Here is a 20,321-nt window from a genome sequence, read left to right as displayed (position 1 = left end):
ACCTAACGGTGAATTTATCCAGTAACTTTATCATCACCATCGTGTCCTATCATTATGACGGTAAAATGCCTCAAGCATGAGAATCACAATTATTATGTAAATGTAAAAACATTGCTTTTATAGAAATATGTAGCCCACCTCACTGACAAAAGACAAAGGAGGAAAAACCCAACACCCAATCCCAACCCACCAATTTTCCCTTGCAACCGCTGCAACCGTGCCTGCCTGTCCCGCATCGGACTTGTCAGCCACCAATGAGCCTGCAGCAGACGTGGACGTACCCCTCCATAAATCTTCGTCCGCGAAGCCAAGCCAAAGAAGAAGAAGACAAACCAATTTAAAGCTCAAGTTCATTCTGATATCTGTAAAATATCAAAGCATGTTAAAAAAAAAAGATACTACTTGGATTACTAAGATTTAACAACACTTTTCCTTTTACTCATGCTCAATCATCAGTCAAAATAAAGTGTACCCACCTGAATTCATTTGGCTTCTCCAAATTCCCCCAGCTGCTATGAGGTGGTCACTTGACCAAAGTTTCAGTATTCAGAAAGAAAACTTGATGTACTAGGTCATAAAAAAATCTCAAAAATATAAAGTTTATACATCTAAATAATTTAAGATTTGCATTTTAGAGCAATTTTCATCCACTAAACAATATAGAATGCAAAATGACAAAGTGCAAATATTTCCATTTCCAAAAAAATAAATCCCTGATTAACTATCTTATGCACAGAATTTTCTTCATCTCTGACAATGTAAAGATGTGTTCTTCTGCACCACATAAAATATTTTCCACAAATTTCAAACTTGGTTTCCTTCAACTGAGCACTTGAACAGGAGAAATTCAAATATCAAAAATGTATAAGCATGGAACATTTATTAGTTTATCATCCAAAAATAATGTCAATACAAAATTAAATAGTCATCTTTGGTGCAAACATGCTCTTAAAGTCCTCTTAGATTCATAACTGTATATGCTGTATAATTACAAATTTCTTTGTACAGTCATTTTAAATTTTAGCAGGGCTATAGGTAATGCAAAATAGCTCTATTCAGAATGGCTTTCAACTTTGTTTTACAATTGAATGAAGTTCATGTCAGCCCTGAACTTTGGTGGCTAGATTGAAATACTGATAACCAGTGGATAATAATATTAAAAAATTTTTCCTATAATTTTGTTAACATTTACTTCTTAAAAAAGCAATTGCTTTGGAGGCTTAGGTGATAATGATGAACTAGTTAAAGATGGTGATAACTGCAAATGGTCACAAAAATGTGACATGCATCTTATTACAAAAACCAAATTGCAAGCCAACTATATCTATTCACTTTTTCAGACTGGCACCTCAAGGTGTAACCTTTGACACTGTTATAATAAAGCTATCACTGAAGGAGGGTGGAATGAAAAGTCATGTAACCAGGTTAACTTTGGTCAAAAATAAACAGCGAAGTTCATAACCGGGAATGTTTAAGACTCATTTTTCTGAGATCTGATACATCCTTGCTCTGTTTTTACAAATCGAAAAATCAAAATAACAAGCCATGGGAAGAAATGTCCCCCTCCAAATGTCTTCACTTCTGTGCTGGACTACTCACAAAATAATCACACCGTCTACTGTCTTTTGGAATCCATTCTGAAATAGCTTTTCCTTAGTTAACTGTTTAACTTGGTTTTAAGATTAATTTTGCTCTTTCCCACTTTATTCATTGAATACATCAGTCATAAAATTTTATTAATTGCACTAAATACAAGAGAGCAAAGCAAATTTAAATTATAATACAGCCTTTCAAGAACAAAATCAATCTTCCAGTTCCATTTATATTATTGCCAATGTCAAAATATTTTCCATAATGCAGCATTGTATATTGCTGTGACCCATTTAGTAACCAAGTAAGCTGCAACAATGAGAGTTGTATAGGCAGGGACGGCTGCCTGGCACCATAATATCAGCAATAATTCCTCAACTGATATGATGCCAGTGCAGATCACAAATGCAGTTGTACAAATGCCATGTAAAGGAACAAACAAGAAAGTGATTAAAAATTAAAAAAGTTTCATTCAGTTTATGCTCACGCAGTCATAAAACAATTATGCAGTAACAGAAAAATAACTGATATGGTCCAAGGAGCTGTTTTGCATCCCAAACAAAACTTGGATGTGAGACATCTTTCTTGTGCTTTTCCTTCATAAATATATTCCAGAGCATGGGTTTCCTCCATCAACAGGTCAAATAAGGTTAAATGCATTCCAGAATTTACTGTTGTTCTGTAAATCGGCCCAATGCTTGCTTCAGCTTTGCTGCAATCTGGAATGAAATAACGAGAGAATTCTTCAACTGAAATAGATTTCAACACATATTGACCAAGTGAGATAAGGAGTGTTCAGGGATGACATGTTTGAAAGGCAAGGTTTATTGATCCAGGAACCCTGGTTAACAAAGAATATTGAGGCTGTGGTTAGGAAAACAAGCTTATGTCATGCATACGGAGCTGGAATCAAGGGATTGTTTGGGGGAAATTGTGTTTCATCAACCTTATATTTATTTTCTGACGAGGTGACAAAGAGCATTGATGAGAGAAGGGTAACGGATGCTGTCTACATGGACTTTAGCAAGGTCTCATCTGGAAGGCTTGTCACACATGTTTAAGGATGAGCTAGACAAATAAATTCAAAATTGGCTTGGTGGAAAGTGGCAGAGGGTGATTATTGAGGGTTGTTTTTCAGACTGGAGCCTGTGACCAGTCTGCATCAGAGGCAGATGGAATTTAACTCTCATCAGTGTGAGGTAGTACATTTTCCTTTATCCTACCTGCCAGATCTCATGTCCTCTTTCTTGGACACACAACAAATTTTACCCATCCAAATCCTTCACTGCAAGAGTGACCCATCAATAACAGAGAAGTTAAAATCTCCCAGTAGTACTATCCCGTAGCGGCCTGCAGCCCACTCCATAGGCCGACACAGCCAACAGTCGTCGAACACGACAACCGGGCATACAGCACACAGTAATACCTGTTAAATCATCCAATCATAGCCATAGGATCACAGGGGGTCCAATCCAGGCCTGTGCATCTAGGACAACCAATCAGTAGCTGGCCTCACTCAAGCCACGCCCCGGTGGTGACACAGCCACCTGCCTATAAAAGGCAGAGCTGCAGCCCAATAAAGCCAGCATCGATGACACTCCCTTGGTGTGCAAGTCTTCTTTCTACCTCGAGCTATAGTGGTGACCCCAACTGGTCCAAACAGTGCTTTGGACCCAATGATGGAGGAACAACCTACAATCAATGCCATAGCATTGAAGCTGCAGGGATTCTGGACATCGCAACCATGGGTGTGGTTCCAGCAGGCCAAGGTGCAGTTGGCCATTCACCAGATCTCCGCAGACGACACGCGCTACTATCATGTGGCCAGCGTCCTCGATCAAGACACTGCAGGTCACATCATCGACTTCCTCCAGCAGCCCCCGGAGCAAAGGAAGTATGTGGTCATCAAGGAGCTATTAACCCACACTTTCGGGCTCTCAAAGCGTGAGCACACAGCCCAACTACTGCACATCAACAGTTTAGGAGACAAGGCTCCTTCTACCTTCAAGAGTGACATGCTCAATCTCAACGATGGCCACACCTCTTGCCTGCTGTTCCAGATAATCTTCCTGGAGCGGCTGCCTGAAGAGATCTGGCTGATATTCGCAGAGAAAGACTTTGATGATCCCAGGAGAGTGGCTCCCCGAACAAATGTGCTATGGGCGGCGAAGAGGTATGCCTCCATTTTGTTTGAACAGGTGATGGCATCTTCTCAGGAACGCTTGGCTAGGAAGCCTGTCGACCGACCGTCTGATCGGTGAGAAGTACTCTTTCTATCATCAACGGTGGGGTTCCGAGGCCCATTGATACTACTCCACCTGCACATTCCAGGGAAGTGCCAAGACTGGCCGTCATTGATGGCTGCAATGACTGGTCAACTGTATAACCTCCTGCACATCCAAAACTCCCTGTCAGGCCATCATTTCTTGATGGACAATGGGGCACAGTACAGCGTCCTCCCCCATCCAGTCTACAAACTCACAGCGGCAAGCGGGTCCGAGAGCTTCAAGAAGCAAACAGCTCTAACATTCCGATATTTGGCACCCGTACAATTCCCCTCCGCTTTGGGGATAGACAATTCACCTGGAAGTTTACAGTGGCGGCCGTAGAACAACTGTTACTGGGTGCCAAATTCCTGAGAGCCAACTTGCTACTAGTAGACTTTAGACATTTCAGACATTTTTGTTCAAGGGCACTGAACTTACTAACTCCCATCTACACTCAGTGAGTACTGCAGACAATGAATTCACTCAAGTCTTAGCAGAATTCCCCTCCATCATGCCCATTTCAACTCAGCAGAACATATGGATGGGGTGAGACACCAAATTATTAAGGAGGGCCCTCCCCTCCTCGCGTGTGTATGGCTTCTCCCCCCCCCCCCCCCCCGAGAAACTCAACCTGCCCAGAGTTTTGAAAGTTGGAGGAACTCGGCATTGTGTAGTCCATGGACCTCCTCCTCCGTATAGTACCCAAGGCAGCTGGAGGCCGTGTGGAGACTACTGCCGCCTTAACGTGGCCACCACACCTGACCGATATCCTGTGCCCCATATCTAGGACCACCACTAACCTGAAAGGGGCACGGATATTCTCCAACGTGGACCTCATCAGGGGTTATCATCAGATCCCAGTCCACTTCAGTGACATTCCCAAAACTGCCATCATAACCACCTTTGGATTGTTTGAATTCCTCCGCATGCCATTTGGGCTAAAAAAACGCGACTCAGAATTTACAGAGGTTGATGGACGCAGTGGGCTAGGATCTGCACTTCGCCTTCATCTATCTCGGTAAAATTTGAATAGCCAGCCTCACCCACACCTCACTTAAGTCTATTGTTCTCGAGGCTACGTGAATTCAGTTTAACCATCAATCTGGCCAAGTGCCAATTTGGCCGAGAGAAAATTGATTTCCTGGGCTATTGCATTGACCAACATGAGGCCAGGCAACAACGGCACCTATCCTACATATCTGAATTTTCAATGGACATTGAACATATTGCTGGCAAGTCAAATGTGGTAGCCGATGCCCTATCCATCCGGGTATCCTAGCAGTGCATGACCCTGCCCCGAGTATTAACTATGTGGCCCTGGGAGATGCGCAGCAAGCACACCCTTACTTACCAGCGTACTGGACAGCACTTACTGGCCTGCAACTGGAGGACATCCAGATCATCCCAGGTAACTACACATTGCTATATGACACAACTGGTAAACTGCGCACCTTCATTCCGGTCGCACGGAGGAGGTGAAATTTTGATTCAGTCCATAATTTGGTTCACCCCGCTAACAGGACTATAGTTAGAATGGTAGCATGGCATTCGTCGTAAAGAGGTCATTCAGTGACCCAAAATGTGTACTCAGTGCCAGACATCCAAGGTCCAGACCCACATTAAAGTCCCTCCACAGCCTTTTGAACCAGAATGCCACTGTTTCAGGCATGTGTAAGCAGACATTGTGGGGCCTTGACATGTATCCAGAGGTACACGTTATCTATTGACCATGGTCAACCGGATGACCAGATGGCAATTCTACCTGAAATCTCTATGGAGACGTGCATGTGCATTACTGAACACCTTGGTGACATGTTGTGGGGTCCCCAAACACAACATCCGACAAGGGGACCCAATTCACTTCCAGCCTATAGACCGCCTTGGCAAATGCACTGGGGACTCAACCCCACCACACTACAGTATACCATCCATAGGCCAATGGGCTGGTGGAGAGGTTCCACAGGCACCTGAAGACAGCTCTGATGGCCCAACTCACTAGACTGAACTGGGCAGACAAACTCCCTTGGGTCCTGCTAGGCATCTGCATCACCCCGAAAGAGCATCTCGAGACATCCTCTGCCTTGTTTGTCTATGGCGTTCCAGTAGTCCGAGGACTTGGGGGAGCTCCTGTCTGCTACATTGTCTCAACTGCACAAGCGCCTGGGCTCACTCGCCCCAGTTAAGCTCAGAGCTCATGGGCAAGCCAGCACCTTTGTCCCAAAAAACTTTGCAGAATGTCACTATGTATTCATCTAACGCGGGGCCCACTGGCCACCCCTTCAATGGCCTTATGAAGGGCCATACCATGTCATCAGACACAATGGCCCCACCTGGATGTTGGACATTGGTGGCAGGCCTGCGCATCTGGGACAACCAATCAGCAGCTGGCCTCACTCAAACCACATCCCAGTGGTGACACCGCCAGCTGCCTATAAAAGGCAGAGCTGCAGCCCAATAACACTCCCTTGATGTGCGAGTCTTCTTCCTACCTCGAGCTATAACCATAGCGGCGACCCTGTTACAACCCCATTATTCGATCTGCAATCTCGAATTCATATAGACCCATCGAAGAGATCATTCCTTTCTATCAATATATCCTCATTGGACAATACTCCAAGAATATCCCAAACAATGTTATTATGTCTTCTCTCATCGAAAAGGAAAATACCTGCCTTTCATACATGCATCCCTATCTTGCCTTTAACATTTGTACCCCAGAACACTGAGCTGCCAGTCTTGCTGTTCTAAGCATGCGGAAGAATGATTAGGCCTATTAAGCACTGATATTTATTCCCATTAATGAAATGATAGCACTGAAAGAAAATGTCACTTTATATAACTTTAGGGAAATCCATTGTTAAGACTGGAATTGACATTCAGAAATGAAAAAGCATTTGGGATTATTGAAGCAGAAGGAATTGAATAAAAGACAATAAAAGAATCAATTAGGAAGACGGAATTAATGCCTTTTAACACAATGGCCATCTTTGATTAATTTGTTTCAATTCTAGTTAGAAACAATTCAATATCTCCAAATTTATACTGAAACAAACAGAATGCTGCAAACACTCAGGCAGCAAATGTGGAAAGGAAAACAGGTAATGTTAAAGAACTTTAGTTAGAACTGGGAAAGAGTAGAAAAAGATTTCTTCGGTTGCAGACAAGCTAGGGATGAAGGAACAGAAACAAAGGGATCATCTCTGATGGAGCAATATTGCGTGGCAGTAGAAATAAACAGTAGAGATATGGTTACAACAGGCCAAAAAAAAATACATCCAGTCATAGGAAGCAATTACTCTTTATTTAATCGACATAATTTTAAACAGATCAAATTTCATTGAAAAATGAAAAGATAAATCTACATTTCTCAATTTAATGAATTAAGTTACTTCATGCATTTGCCCCAAAGGAATCCAAAATAAAGCAGATCTTTTAAGCAACTTACCGTCTCATAAAACTCAACTTGTTGCTGTAAGTAGTGTTGTATTACAGAATTGTAATCATAAATCCGGTTACTGTGGAAGTGATTCATCTCGGCTGGAATTAAATAATCAAACCTTAATTTAATCGTCTTTAGTTATTAAAAAATGCAACAAAGAAAATATTACGTTTCAATTCTGATACTGCAATCAAATTATTTTTACATCTACCTTTTCTTTTTATACATTCCCCTATTTCAGGACAGGATAACATGGCTTGTGAAAGGATTATGGACTAAATGGGTAAGACTCAGTGATCTGTATGTTCTACATTACTATATCAGTTGCCCATCAGTGATCTGGGGAGAGTGAAGGGGCTGAGCGAGGAGTGGAGGCTCAGAGTAATGCAAAACAAATGTTCAGGATTTGTTTGACCTTCAACAGAAACTTAAACTAGCAAAGGTGAAAAAAAGAGATTAGTCTTATTAGAAATGATTAAAAAGGAAGTTTGCAGGAGCACATTCTGTTCATGAGATTTTGGGAACAACATCATGGCAAATATAAGTGGGTTACATAATTACAACTTAGAATATTGAAAAATTGTTATAATTAGTAGTAGTTGAAAATATTGTTTGTTATCATCATTTTGATAATCAGTGCAACTTCATATCGTTATTGCTACCTCTTTGCTTCCATCACTTTCTCTCTTGCTCACCAGGTAGGTAACTTGAAACTTTTTAATACAATGGCTACTGTTGGATAGCTCAGAAGTAAAAAATACTCAACTACAGGGTCTTTGTCATATTAACATGTTCATACACTAAAATGCACTCAGATGCAGCATGGCCACCTCTGATCAGACTGTTATTTGATCATTTCTTCAAAGTTTACAAACATAACAATGGGCAAAAGATGCAGATTCTGTTTTTCAACCATCACTATGAACCATATATGAAAGCATCACTGGGATAAGCATCTTTTCGAGCTAACTTACTCTGAGCCAAAGAAATATTTATAGCGTATAAATTTGGGATGGCGCGGTTAGTGCAACGCCATTTATAGCCCCAGCAATCTGGCACTGTCTGCAAGGAGTTTGTACATTCTTCCTGTTTCTGCATGGGTTTCCTCCCCCCACCCCTTTCAAAAGCATACAGGGTTGTTAAATGGATTAGTCACACGGGTGTTTTCGGGCAGGATGGGCTCATGGTCTGGAGGGCTGCATCTCTAAATTAAAATAAATATAATACCAATGACCATGGATGAGCCTGGAAGTTGACTCACTCCTGAAGGCCAGCTCAGAAGCATTCAATGCAGAAGACCTGGCCCTCTACAGGAAATCCAAGAACAATCTCCATAAGAACATCAGAGAAGCCAAAAGAGAGTCCGTCCCACACGAAGCTCAAGCTCCAAGCAAACATCAGACACCAGTGCATCAAATGTCTCTGTTGTGAAGTCCTACTGCACAGCAGAGATGGAACACCGACTGGTGAAATGCAGATCCTTCTACCTGCCCAATGAATTCTCGGCTACGCTAATTGCCGCAGTCTGCGCTATCTTTGGATAATGAACATGAAGTCATGAAAGAGTTTTACGGTGCTTCCAGAAAGCTCAGACACCCCACCCTTATGTTGCTATGATGGAAGCTGGCGACTCCAATCACGTCAACATGAAAACAGTCTTCCTACGGTTTCAATAGCATGTCAACATTGCCACCAGAGGAGACAACATCCTGAATCGGGTGTATACCAACATCACTGGTGCTTACAAGGCTGTTCCTCATCCCCACCTTGACGACTTGGATCACATATCTGTCCTGCTAACCCCAGCATACAGACCACTGGCAAAACTAACAAATCCAGATCGTAGATCTGGTCATGGCCAGTGGTAGGGATGGGGCATGAGGGCCACAGAGACACTACAAGATTGCTTTGTGAACAGACTGCAGTTGTTTCAGGGAGGCAGCCACCTACTACAGTCATATAAACATCGAGGAGTACACGAGCTCAGTGACTGGCTACACCAGCAAGGGCATTGAGCATATAACCAAGATCAAATGCTTCTCAAGGGCTAATGACAAGAACAGGATAATTCCAAAGGAAAGCCCCAGGGCTGAGGTGAGGTGAACCTACACAAGGCAGCAGGATCAGACAACATACCTGGTCAGGTACTGAAGGACTGCACAGACCAAATGATGGAGGTCTTCACAGACATCTTCAACATCTCACTACAGCAGCCCATCATTCCCACAGGATTCAAGACAGCCACTATCATTCCGGTACCCAAGAGGGTGACGATAAAAAGCCTCAATGACGCCGACCTCCACCATTAAGAAATGCATTGAGCGTCTGGTGATAGAACTTATCAAAACACACCTCCCAAAGACACCTATAGAAGAAAGCATTCCACAGATGATGCTATCGCCTTGTTCCTTCACTCTGTCCTGACCCACCTGGAGAATGGGCCTCAGACATCAGATTGCTGTTCATCAACTTCAGCTCAGCATTTAATACGGCTGGCAGAGAACCTGTCCTTGCTGAAACTTAACAACCCTCTGTTACTGGATTCTGAAAGACCACAGTTTGTACAGGTCGGTAGCAGAGCCACAAGCACCATCACACTCAGTACTGGGGCACCTCAGGGCTGTGTGCTCAGCCTGCTCCTGTTCATGTTCCTGTCCCATGAATGCATTACCAGATCCAGCACCAACAGTGTCATCAAGTTTTCAGATGACAACAGTAGTTGGCCTCGTCAGTAACAAAGATGAGTCACACTACAGAGAAGAGGCAGAGAATCTCGTGATATGTTGTGAGAGTAGTAACCTGAGTCTCAATGTGGACAAGACGAAGGAGTTAATTAGGGACTTCAGAAGGACCAGAAACTACCACACTCAACAACACATGAATGACTCTGTAGAGGAGAGAACCAAGTTCCTTGGGGTTCACTTAATTAGTTTTGTTTTTTTTTTAACTTTATTTATTCATTCAAAAAACATATAGGACATATACAGCAAATAAACATGAATATGAAGATTTTTAAAATATATATATAAAAAGAAAAATCCCCCCCCTTCAGCCAACTCTCCTAAGGAGAGCCATAAAAAAATAAAAAAAGAATATTAAAAAAAGTTAAATATACATATTAAAATCTAATCATATAAATTGAAATGTAAATATTCTGAGTATAACAGCCACTTATTAATAAAAAAATTATAATGATCATGCGAAACATACATAATTTTTCCATTATTAAACAATATTTCATCTCATTATGCCATCTATTAATATCAATCATATTTATATCTTTCCACGTACTAGCAATATATTTTTTCGCTATGGATAAAGCTAAATATACAAAAGCAAGCTGAAACTTATCTAATCCCAAGCCTTTCAGAGGTTGCAAACTACCCAATAAAAATACTGTTGGATCTAAAACTATTTTCATCTTATACAGATATTCTAAAAACGATTGAATTTTCTTCCAAAAAGATTGTATATGTATACATGACCAAACAGCATGAAAAAAAGTACCAACCATTTCACCACATCTAAAACACAAATCTGATTCAATAAAACCATTTTTTTTTTAATTTTCAGGTGTCAAATATAATTGATGTAAACGTGCATTTATCAATCTAGTTACACTATCATAACAAATATCTAACCAATCTTCTTCAGAAGAAGTAAAACCAATATCCGCTTCCCATTTAATTTTAGATCTATCCCAACCCTTTTTATCCATACCATCCTGCAATATTTGATACATAAATGAAATATAACCCTTCTCTGGTACCTTCATAAGAAAAGTCTCAAATTTAGTCATTTTGGGTAAAATCATATCTCTACCAAACATACATTTTATCAAAGATCGAATTTGAGAATAAAGAAATAAAGAATTCTTATCAATACCAAAATCTTACCTCATCTGATTAAAAGATAAAAACTTACCCTCTTTAAAACAATCTCCCAAATTTTTCATACCTTTGAATCTCCAATGCAATACTTTGATTATGTATTGAAAAAAAATAAGTTGATTATTATACAATGGAGTCAAAGCCAATAATTTATCCCTAGAACCTATCATTTTATTTTTCTTAATCCATAACTTCATTAAATGTTTTAGTATGGGCACATTATATTGTTGTAACAAATTCATATTCCACCTAAACAAAAACTGATGTATTTCAAATTCAGAAATACTTGCCGTCTCAATTTTAGCCCAACTAGGCCGAACCAAATCCATCAATGAACTAATAAATTTAAGTTGGGCTGCTTCATAATAATTTTGAAAATGTGGTAAACGTAATCCCCCTAACTCACATTTCCAAGTTAATTTATTCAAAGCTACTCTCGAAAATTTACCCCTCCATAAAAACTCTATAACCACTTTATTTAAATCTCGAAAAAAAACTTATCAAGTAAATACGGAATAGATTGAAACAAATATTGTATACGCGGAAAGATATTCATCTTAATTGTATTTATCCTTCCCATTAAATTAATAGGTAAATCTTTCCATTTAATCAAATCAGTTTTAATTTTTTTCATTAACAGAGCATAATTTAATTTATATAAAAATTGATAATTAACATTAAAAATTATACCCAGATATTTAATTTGATCAGTCCACTTCAAATTAATAATATTCTTATAAACTGAATAATCTCCTTCACTTACTGGTAATATTTCACTTTTTTCCCAATTAACTTTATATCCAGAAAGACATCCATATTGTACTAAACATTCCTTCAAATGCAAAAGTGACTGAGCTGGATTTGTTAAATACACCAATACGTCATCAGCAAATAAATTAATTTTATACTCCTCATCTAAAACTTTCATACCTTGTATCTGTGTATTTTGTCTTATCAACTGTGTTAAAGGTTCAATCACTAACGCAAACAAAGCTGATGATAAAGGACAATCTTGACGAGTTGATCGAGTTAACTTAAAAGATTCCGAAATCAAACCATTCGTCAATACTCTAGCTACTGGTTTACTATATAGAGCCCTAATCCAACCAATTAAAGAAAGACCAAACTTAAATTTCTCCAAAACTTTAAACAAAAAATTCCATTCAACTCTATCAAATGCTTTTTCTGCATCTAAGGATATCACCATCGGATGATCTAAAGATTGTCGAAATCTATTAAACTAATAACTCGCAAAATATTATCCGAAGCATATCTATTCTTTATAAAACCTGTTTGATCCAAATGAATCAACTTAGGTAAAAATTTAGCCAATCTATTCGCTAATATTTTAGCTATTATTTTATAATCTACATTTAACAACAAAATTGGTCTATATGAAGATACTTTCAAAGGACCTCTATCTTTTTTTGGGATTACTGTAATTAAAGCACTAGAACAAGACTCAGGTAATTCATAATGTTCTCCAACTTGACATAATACATACCCAAACACTGTAGATAAATTATCATTAAAAATTTATAAAATTCAACTGGAAATCCATCATCAACAGGCGATTTACCATTTGGCATTTCCAGCATAGCCATTTTAATTTCTGAATCAGTAAATGGTTCTTCTAACTCCTGTATATCTCCATCCTCTAATATTGGTAAACTCAACTGTGATTTTAAAAAAATCAATCGATCCAGTTTCCTGTTTTCCTTCAGATGTATATAACTTTTTATAAAATAAATAAAATTCATCATTAATCTCACGAAGTTTATAAGTAATAAGAGAATTCCATCTAATAGCATTAATAGTCCTCGATATCTGTTCTTTCTTTAATTGCCACGCCAATACCTTGTGTGCTTTCTCTCCCCATTTGTAATACCGTTGTTTAGTCCTATTAATCACTCATTCAAATTGATAAGATTGCAAGGTATTATATTTCAATTTCAGCCTAGATAATTCTATTTTCTAATCTTCTGTAGCATCTTTCTGAAATTCCTTTTCTAACTCATCGATCTGTTTCTCTAATTCAAGACTCTGATTTAATCGATTCTTTTTTATTTTAGAAGTATAACTAATTATTTGTCCTCTCAAATAGGCTTTCATAGCATCCCATAATACTAACTTACTTTGAACAGATTTAGAATTTTCTTTCAAAAAAAAATTAATTTGTTTTTTCAAAAAATCAATAAATTCCGTATTTTAACAACATTGTATTAAATCTCCAACGATATGCTATTTGAATTTTCTCAGAAGTTTCATATGTAAAATATAACAGAGAATTATCTGAAATCACCCTACTTTTATATTCCACTTGTTGTATTTTCCCTTGTAAATGTGCTGATGCTAAAAAGAAGTCAATCCTTGAAAACTATTCATGACTAGGTGAATAAAAGGAAAAATCTTTTTCTGTTGGATTAAGACATCTCCAAATATCTATTAAATTAAGATATTTCATCAACACTTGGACCTGGATTGCCATCTTGGATTTTTTAACTTTCTTCGGAGATTTATCTAATAAAGGTTCCAAAACCCAATTAAAATCACCACCAACTAAAATATTATAATTAGCTTGACCCAAACATAAAAATGCATCCGAAATAAATACTTCATCATCTGCATTTGGAGCATAAATATTAAGTAAAGTCCAAATTCACTAAAAATCTTACAATTCATCCTGCCTTTTCCTACATTGATTGTAATTCAAAAGATAAATTTTTATGTATCAAAATTGCTACACCTTTAGCTCTAGAATTAAACGAAGAAGAATATACATGCCCAAACCAATCCCTTTTTAATTTCATACTTTCCTTCACATTCAAACGTGTTTCTTGTAAAAAGGCAACAACAATTTTCATTTTCTTAATATACGCCAAGACCCGCTTATGTTTAATCGTACTATTTAATACTTGAACATTAAAAGTAGCAAACTTCAACATATCTATTATTATTACTAAATACCAATAATATCTTTATATAAAAACTTAAATCAACGATTATAGACCCTCCAATAAAAAGAATCACAAATTAAAAACTAAGAAAAAAGTTTAAAAAAATAAAAAAAGAATTTTTAAAAATCCTCTCCCAAAAAAAAAACTATCAAAAGGTAGCAATCTCCTAAACAAAAATTGGGTGTGGATCACCCACCAGTGGCTGATGACTAGTAAAGAACTTAGTGCAAATCTCCCCCTCCCCAGCCAAACAATCAATAACATCCAAGTATCATAATAGCAAGAGAAAAAATAAATTAAGAAAATTCTTCTTTTCATCCAAAAGTCTCCAATCTCGAAGATCCCATTTCGTAAGGAGGTGGACTCTTCCCATTCCCATTTTTCCAATTTCTGCCATTTCTTCCGTTTCCAGAGCTACCAATTTTTTCTTTAGATTTAATCTTTGTCCCCTTATATCTGACAATGAGTCAGCAAAAATCATTGCTTCACAATCAGTTTCAAAAAAACCGAAATTGATAGTCTCTGTAAAAGACCTTCAACACTGCAGAGTAACGAAAAGTAGACTTATAACCTTTATGCCACAAAACTTCTTTAACTGGATTAAATCGACGTCGACATTGAATGACATCTTGACTCAGATCAGGATTTAAAAAAGACTGCTATTCTGAATCAATAACAGAGTTTGTCGTCTCACATTTTGTACTGCAAGTCGAAGTATTGCTTCTCTATCCAAATAACTCAAATATCGAATTATTACTGGTCTCAGGGGTTGACCAGCTGAGGGTATTCTTCTTAAAGCTCTACGGGCTCTTTCCAGTGCCAATTCCCCAGGGAAAAATTCTTGCCCTAATATTTGCGAATCCAGACTTTAAAAAAACGAAGAGGATCTTGTCCTTCTATACCTTCTGGCAAACCAACAATTTTCACATTATTCCTTCTGCTTTGATTTTCCAAATAATCTATTTTTCTTTCTAGCTCCTTCTCACGATCTCCTAATTCTATGACTGATTTTCCACCTTCATCACTTTTTCTGTGTTAGAAGTCACTTGCTGTTTACAGTCCAAAAAAGCAGTCTGATATTTTTTTAAATCTTCATAAGTCATCCACACGTGTCTTAACCATATTTAATTCTGAACTTATACCAGCATTCATTTGAACCATTTCATTCATTAGAGATGTCAACAAAGGTTGAATAACTGCATTCAATTGCATACACTGTGAATCAGTAAATCTCAGCTCTGCTCTCTCTGACATAGTGGCAGAACAAGGTAACTGCAGCTCCTGCTGCAATTCAACAGAAGGCATTTTAAAAGTTTTACTGCGGGTCTGGACTCCCAGCGATGGCACCCCGCCTTCTTCAGGGGGTCGCCACTGGTCTCCGCCCCCCCCCCCCCCCCGCATCTTGTTGTTTTCTCATCCATTCGCGAAGAAAAACGATTTATTCAGATTGTAATGCTACCTGATGCATTTCCAACAATAGAGTCGTCTTCCTGCGTACTCCCCCCATTGAAATCAAAAGGCTTTCCAAACCGGGGTCCACTTCTTGGGAACGCACACCTTCTTCCGGAGAATGGGTAATTCCAGCACCATCCTTCATTTGGTGAGTAATAGGTTTATTTTTCAGCCTCCATAGGCAATCTTTGGGATTTAGGCAATGAAGAAATTGAGCCTGGGGCTGTTTCAAGTCGTCTTGGCCCCAGATCTTCAGCACTTCGAAAATGTATCTTCTTTTGAACTTGAGATTTAGTCTTTTTACCATTAATGGCCATAGTAATTCTTTAATACTTTAAACTAAAATTTAAAAAGTTTAAACTTGAAAACAAAGGGTTAAAAAATCTGCTCAGAGATGTCGAGATTGCACGTCTAGACTCTACGCCATCTTGCCACGCCCCCCGGGTTCACTTAATTAGTGACCTTGTCAGGAAGGTGCAATAACGACCGCACTTCTTAGAATGAAGCAGGCAAGGCCACCATCATGTCAACCCTCTATCAAGAGCATCCTGGCCAGCTGTATCCCAGTGAAGTATGGTTGCTGCAGAGAAATAAAATCGGAGTTAAATCCACAAGAGTGGCAGAGAGGATCACTTGAGTCTCCGTCATGTACTCCATTGATGTGAGTTTCAAAAGATGGAGGAACTCTGTATTGTGCGGCGCTCCGAAAACACATGGGCCTCCCCCCTCCATATGGTACCCAAGGCAGCAGAAGGTTGGAGGCCATGTGGAGATTACCTCCACTTAAAAGAGGCCACCACGCCTGACAGATATCCCATGCCCCATATCCAGGACTTCACCACTAATCTGCAAGGGGCACAGATATTCTCTAAGGTTGACCTCATCAGGGGTTATCATCAGATCCCAGTCCACTTCAATGACATTCCCAAAACTGACATCATAACCCCCTTTGGATTGTTTGAATTCCTCCACATGCCATTCAGGCTGAAAAATGCGGCTCAGACTTTCCAGAGGTTGATGGACACAGTGGGCCAGGATCTGCACTTCGCCTTCGTCTACTTCGATGACATTTTAATAGCCAGCTACACTCTCACCGAGCACACCGCTTACTTAAGATTATTGTTCTTCAAGCTAGCCCTTTGATCCAGCACACCGTCGTTTCAGCCATGTGCACATAGATGCTGTGGGGCCCCTACCTATATCCAGATGACTAGATGGCCAGAGATGGTGCCACTACCTGAAATCTCTACAGAGACATGTGCACAGGCATTACTCTACACCTTGGTGGCACATTTCAGTGTCCATGAACACTTAACATCTGACGGGGGGAGGGGGGGGGGGCGAATTCACTTCCAGCCTGTGGACCACCTCAGCAAATGCCCATGGGACTCAACTCCACCACACCACAGCATACCACCTGCAGGTCAACAGGTTGGTAGAGAGGTTCCACAGGCACCTGAAGACAGTTCTGATGGCCCAATTCACGGGACCAAACTGGGCCAACGAACTCCCTTGGGTCCTGCTAGGCATCCACACCGCTCCAAAAGAGGACCTCAAGGCATCCTCTGCTGAATTTGTCTATGGCGAGCCCATAGTCATCCCGGGTGAATTCTGGCGACTTTCGAGGACTTGGGGGAGATCCTGGCGGCCACATTGTCTCGATTGCGTGAGCACCTGAGCTCACTAGTCCCAGTTAAGCCTAGAGCTCATGGGCAAGCCAGCACCTTTGTCCTAAAGAACTTTGCAAACTGTTACTATGTATTTGTCCGACACGGGGCCCACTTACCACCTCTTCAACAGCCTTATGAAGGGCCATATCGCATCGTCACGTACAACGGCTCCACCTGCATGTTGGACATTGGTGACAGGGAGGTGAACTTCACACTCAACTGGCTGAAGCTGGCCCACTTGGACGTTAACGAACCAGCCACTCATCTGACCCTACGGCGCAGGAGTTGGCCACCAAAAGACAATGTTCCAATCGGCAGTTCTGGGGGGCAGGTTGTGTAGCGGCCCACTCCGCAGGCCGACACAGCAAATGGCCATTGAACCCGACAATTGGGTAGACAGCTCCCATAGGGCCGCAGGAAAAGCGGTCGAATTGACTAATCACTGCCAGCGGATAGCAGAGGGTCTAATCTGGGCCCGCGCATCCAGGACAGCCAATCAGCAGCCAGCCCCACTCAAGCCATGCCCCAGTGACATGGCTGTCTGTCTCTAAAAGGCAAAGCTGCAGCCCAATAAAGCCAGTGTTGCTTACACTCCCTTGGTGTGCGAGCCTTCTTTCAATCTCGAGCTATAACCCATTATACCTCTAACCATAGCAATCCCACTACAGTCCCATATTAAAATACAATTTCTATATGGAACAAAATTAATCAATACATAAGGTTTAAAGTCCCCAAAAATGCTCCAGACTCCAAATAGATTAGTCACATTGACAGTGGACAAGATCCTGGACACCTGGTGCCATAAGGGAGGGTGGTGGGGGGGGGGGGGGTCAAATGTATCGAGGACTGTTATGAGTGGGGACAACTAATGTAATTTGAGCAACTCATAAATAAATATGACTTCTAAAAATAAGATGTTCCAGTGGTACCTTCAGATAAGATCTTTCTTGAGGGACAAATTAGGTCCATCCATGACCTTACCAATGTGCAGTGACATAGAGACCCTAATTTAAAAGGGGAACACAGGGAAGTTCATTTCATCTATGTATTTCTTACTCCAAGTGGAAGGCCCTAAACCAGGCCTTCACAAATCAAGGCAAAGATGGGAACGATTGATGAGTGGTGCTGGTCAGAACAGCATGACTGCAATTATTAATGCATGGTATAGGCTGGTACAATACAACTTACTCGCAAAAATTGAAATTTCAGACCAATGTTTTAGGTGTGGTATTGTGACAGGAACCTTTGTGCACTCAACCTGGACAAGATGAGACCTTTCTGGGTGGAACTCGACCAAGACCTAGAAAAGAATTTCCACAGGCCCAGAGCTGTTCCTATTGGGAAATATGATAGACACAAGGCTTATTATGAAAGTGTCCAAATTCCAAATCAAATTTGTAATGATCACATTGGCAGTGGCCAGGAAGTTCATAGCAGTTACCTGGAAATCTGACTCTCACTTGGGCATTACGCATTGAACTGCGGAAATGAAAAGCTGTGTTCCCCTGGAGAAAATTACCATAACTTAAGTGTGACGGATTATGTTATATTTTATATTCTATATAGATATATTTTAAAGGAGATAAATTGTGGGGGTTTTTTAGTGTAGGTCATACAAACACTTCACAAGACAGATCTCATTTAAAAAACCAGAGCTCTTCTCAAGCCAGACAATCCAGGATCCCAATGCTTTTGTAAAGACAATGGAAACTGCTTTGCTGAAGGACTTCACAAGTAGGTGTTAACTGGACATGCTGTGAAGTGATGGATTATTGTTTTGGAAAGCAACAGATGAACGGACTCAAAAGATATGAGAGAGAAAGAGAGAGAGAGAGAGCGCGCCAGTTTTCTGCAGTGGCTTTTGGAAGCTTGTTTGTTTGAAACCCCATTTTGAAGACAGGTTGTGAGTTCTGAGTTCAGCCTGTTCAAAGCCCTTGTGGTCATACAAAAGGAGATGGCTGGCTGCATAATGTTTCACCTGAGATAAGGGAAACAGAAAAGGAACTCTGTGATGATCTAATAAAAAAAGAGAGGTTATCATCTGGAAAACCTGATGGGGCATGTTTCTTCGGCAAGACACCGAAGTGGCTAATCGGAAGGAATCAGTTTGTGCGTGTCCAATGAACAACAAATCTCTCTGAAAACCAACAAGAACCTTCCTGAGTGGTAATCATTTACCTTTCAATAACCAAAGCCTGGTGAAGATTCATAAATTTTAAATCCTGTGCACAGTATAAGAATTGCCTGATACCGGTGAATTTGGAGGAGTGAGAAGTGAGATTGGACTGTGAATCAAAAATTTTTTCTGAACTTATACATACACGTGCATTTAGAATTAGAAGGGGGTAACTTTAAGTAAATAGTAATAAGTTAAAGTTTGATCCTGTTTTTATGTTTAAAGAAAATTAAAAGTAACTTTTGTCTTGGTGAATTTCTATTGCTGCTAGGTTTTAGGATCCTCTGGGGCCCGTCACATTAAGGAAAAAAAATAAAATTTTTCTAAAAATTTGGCAACCATATTTAAATTTTAGAGGAGCACAGTTATCTGTGCACTTCGCCGCCCTATCTCCCCAGTCTATCCTTCTACTGAGGGAGGAACGGGAGGGTCTATTCCAACCCAATCAATAAAGTCAAGAAAAATGTAACAGCCTTGGTGCCAGCCGTCAGGCCGTGACAAATCCCTGATGTGTTCCCAATCTTTGTTGTGGGTGTCTTGAATGTTGTACGTAATTGTAGTCTGTTGAGCGTGGGGGGGGGGGGGGGGGGGTGGGGAGAGAAAAGGGAGGGGAAAAAATGGCTCAGACTTAACAGCGAATTTTGAAAATAATGGATAACTGCAATTTGTGATTGATTAATGGAAATTGTTTGAGTTTGAAAATCTATAAAATATACAAAAAAAATGAATGTAATGGAGGAAAAAAGCCATGAATCTGGGTAGCAAAATACTGAATTCATGGTTTGACAAAGGAATAAGATATGTGGATGATCGCTATATGGAAGGATCTTTTATGTCTTTGGAACAATTAAGAAATAAGTATGGAGTAGCTAATGGGACA

At 40.0% G+C, this 20,321-nt stretch overlaps 1 protein-coding gene across 3 annotated transcripts in view; it reads right to left on the bottom strand.

The window, feature by feature from the left end:
* Positions 1-863: 863 nt before the first annotated feature.
* LOC138760690 (sorting nexin-9-like) overlaps positions 864-20,321 on the bottom strand; it is a 176,572-nt gene continuing 157,114 nt past the window's right edge. For all 3 annotated transcript variants that reach the window (XM_069931632.1, XM_069931631.1, XM_069931633.1), the window contains 2 exons: positions 7,303-7,394; positions 864-2,309 (listed from right to left, as the gene is read on the bottom strand). In XM_069931632.1, coding sequence (XP_069787733.1) covers positions 2,259-2,309; positions 7,303-7,394 — 143 coding nt within the window. In that variant the 3' untranslated portion in view covers positions 864-2,258. The remainder of the gene's footprint in view (positions 2,310-7,302; positions 7,395-20,321) is intronic.

The sequence above is a fragment of the Narcine bancroftii genome, chromosome 4 (assembly GCF_036971445.1).
Source record: "Narcine bancroftii isolate sNarBan1 chromosome 4, sNarBan1.hap1, whole genome shotgun sequence".
Taxonomy (NCBI): Eukaryota; Metazoa; Chordata; class Chondrichthyes; order Torpediniformes; family Narcinidae; genus Narcine; species Narcine bancroftii.
Note: the sequence above shows the minus strand (reverse complement) of the source record. Positions and strands in the feature narration are given on the sequence as shown.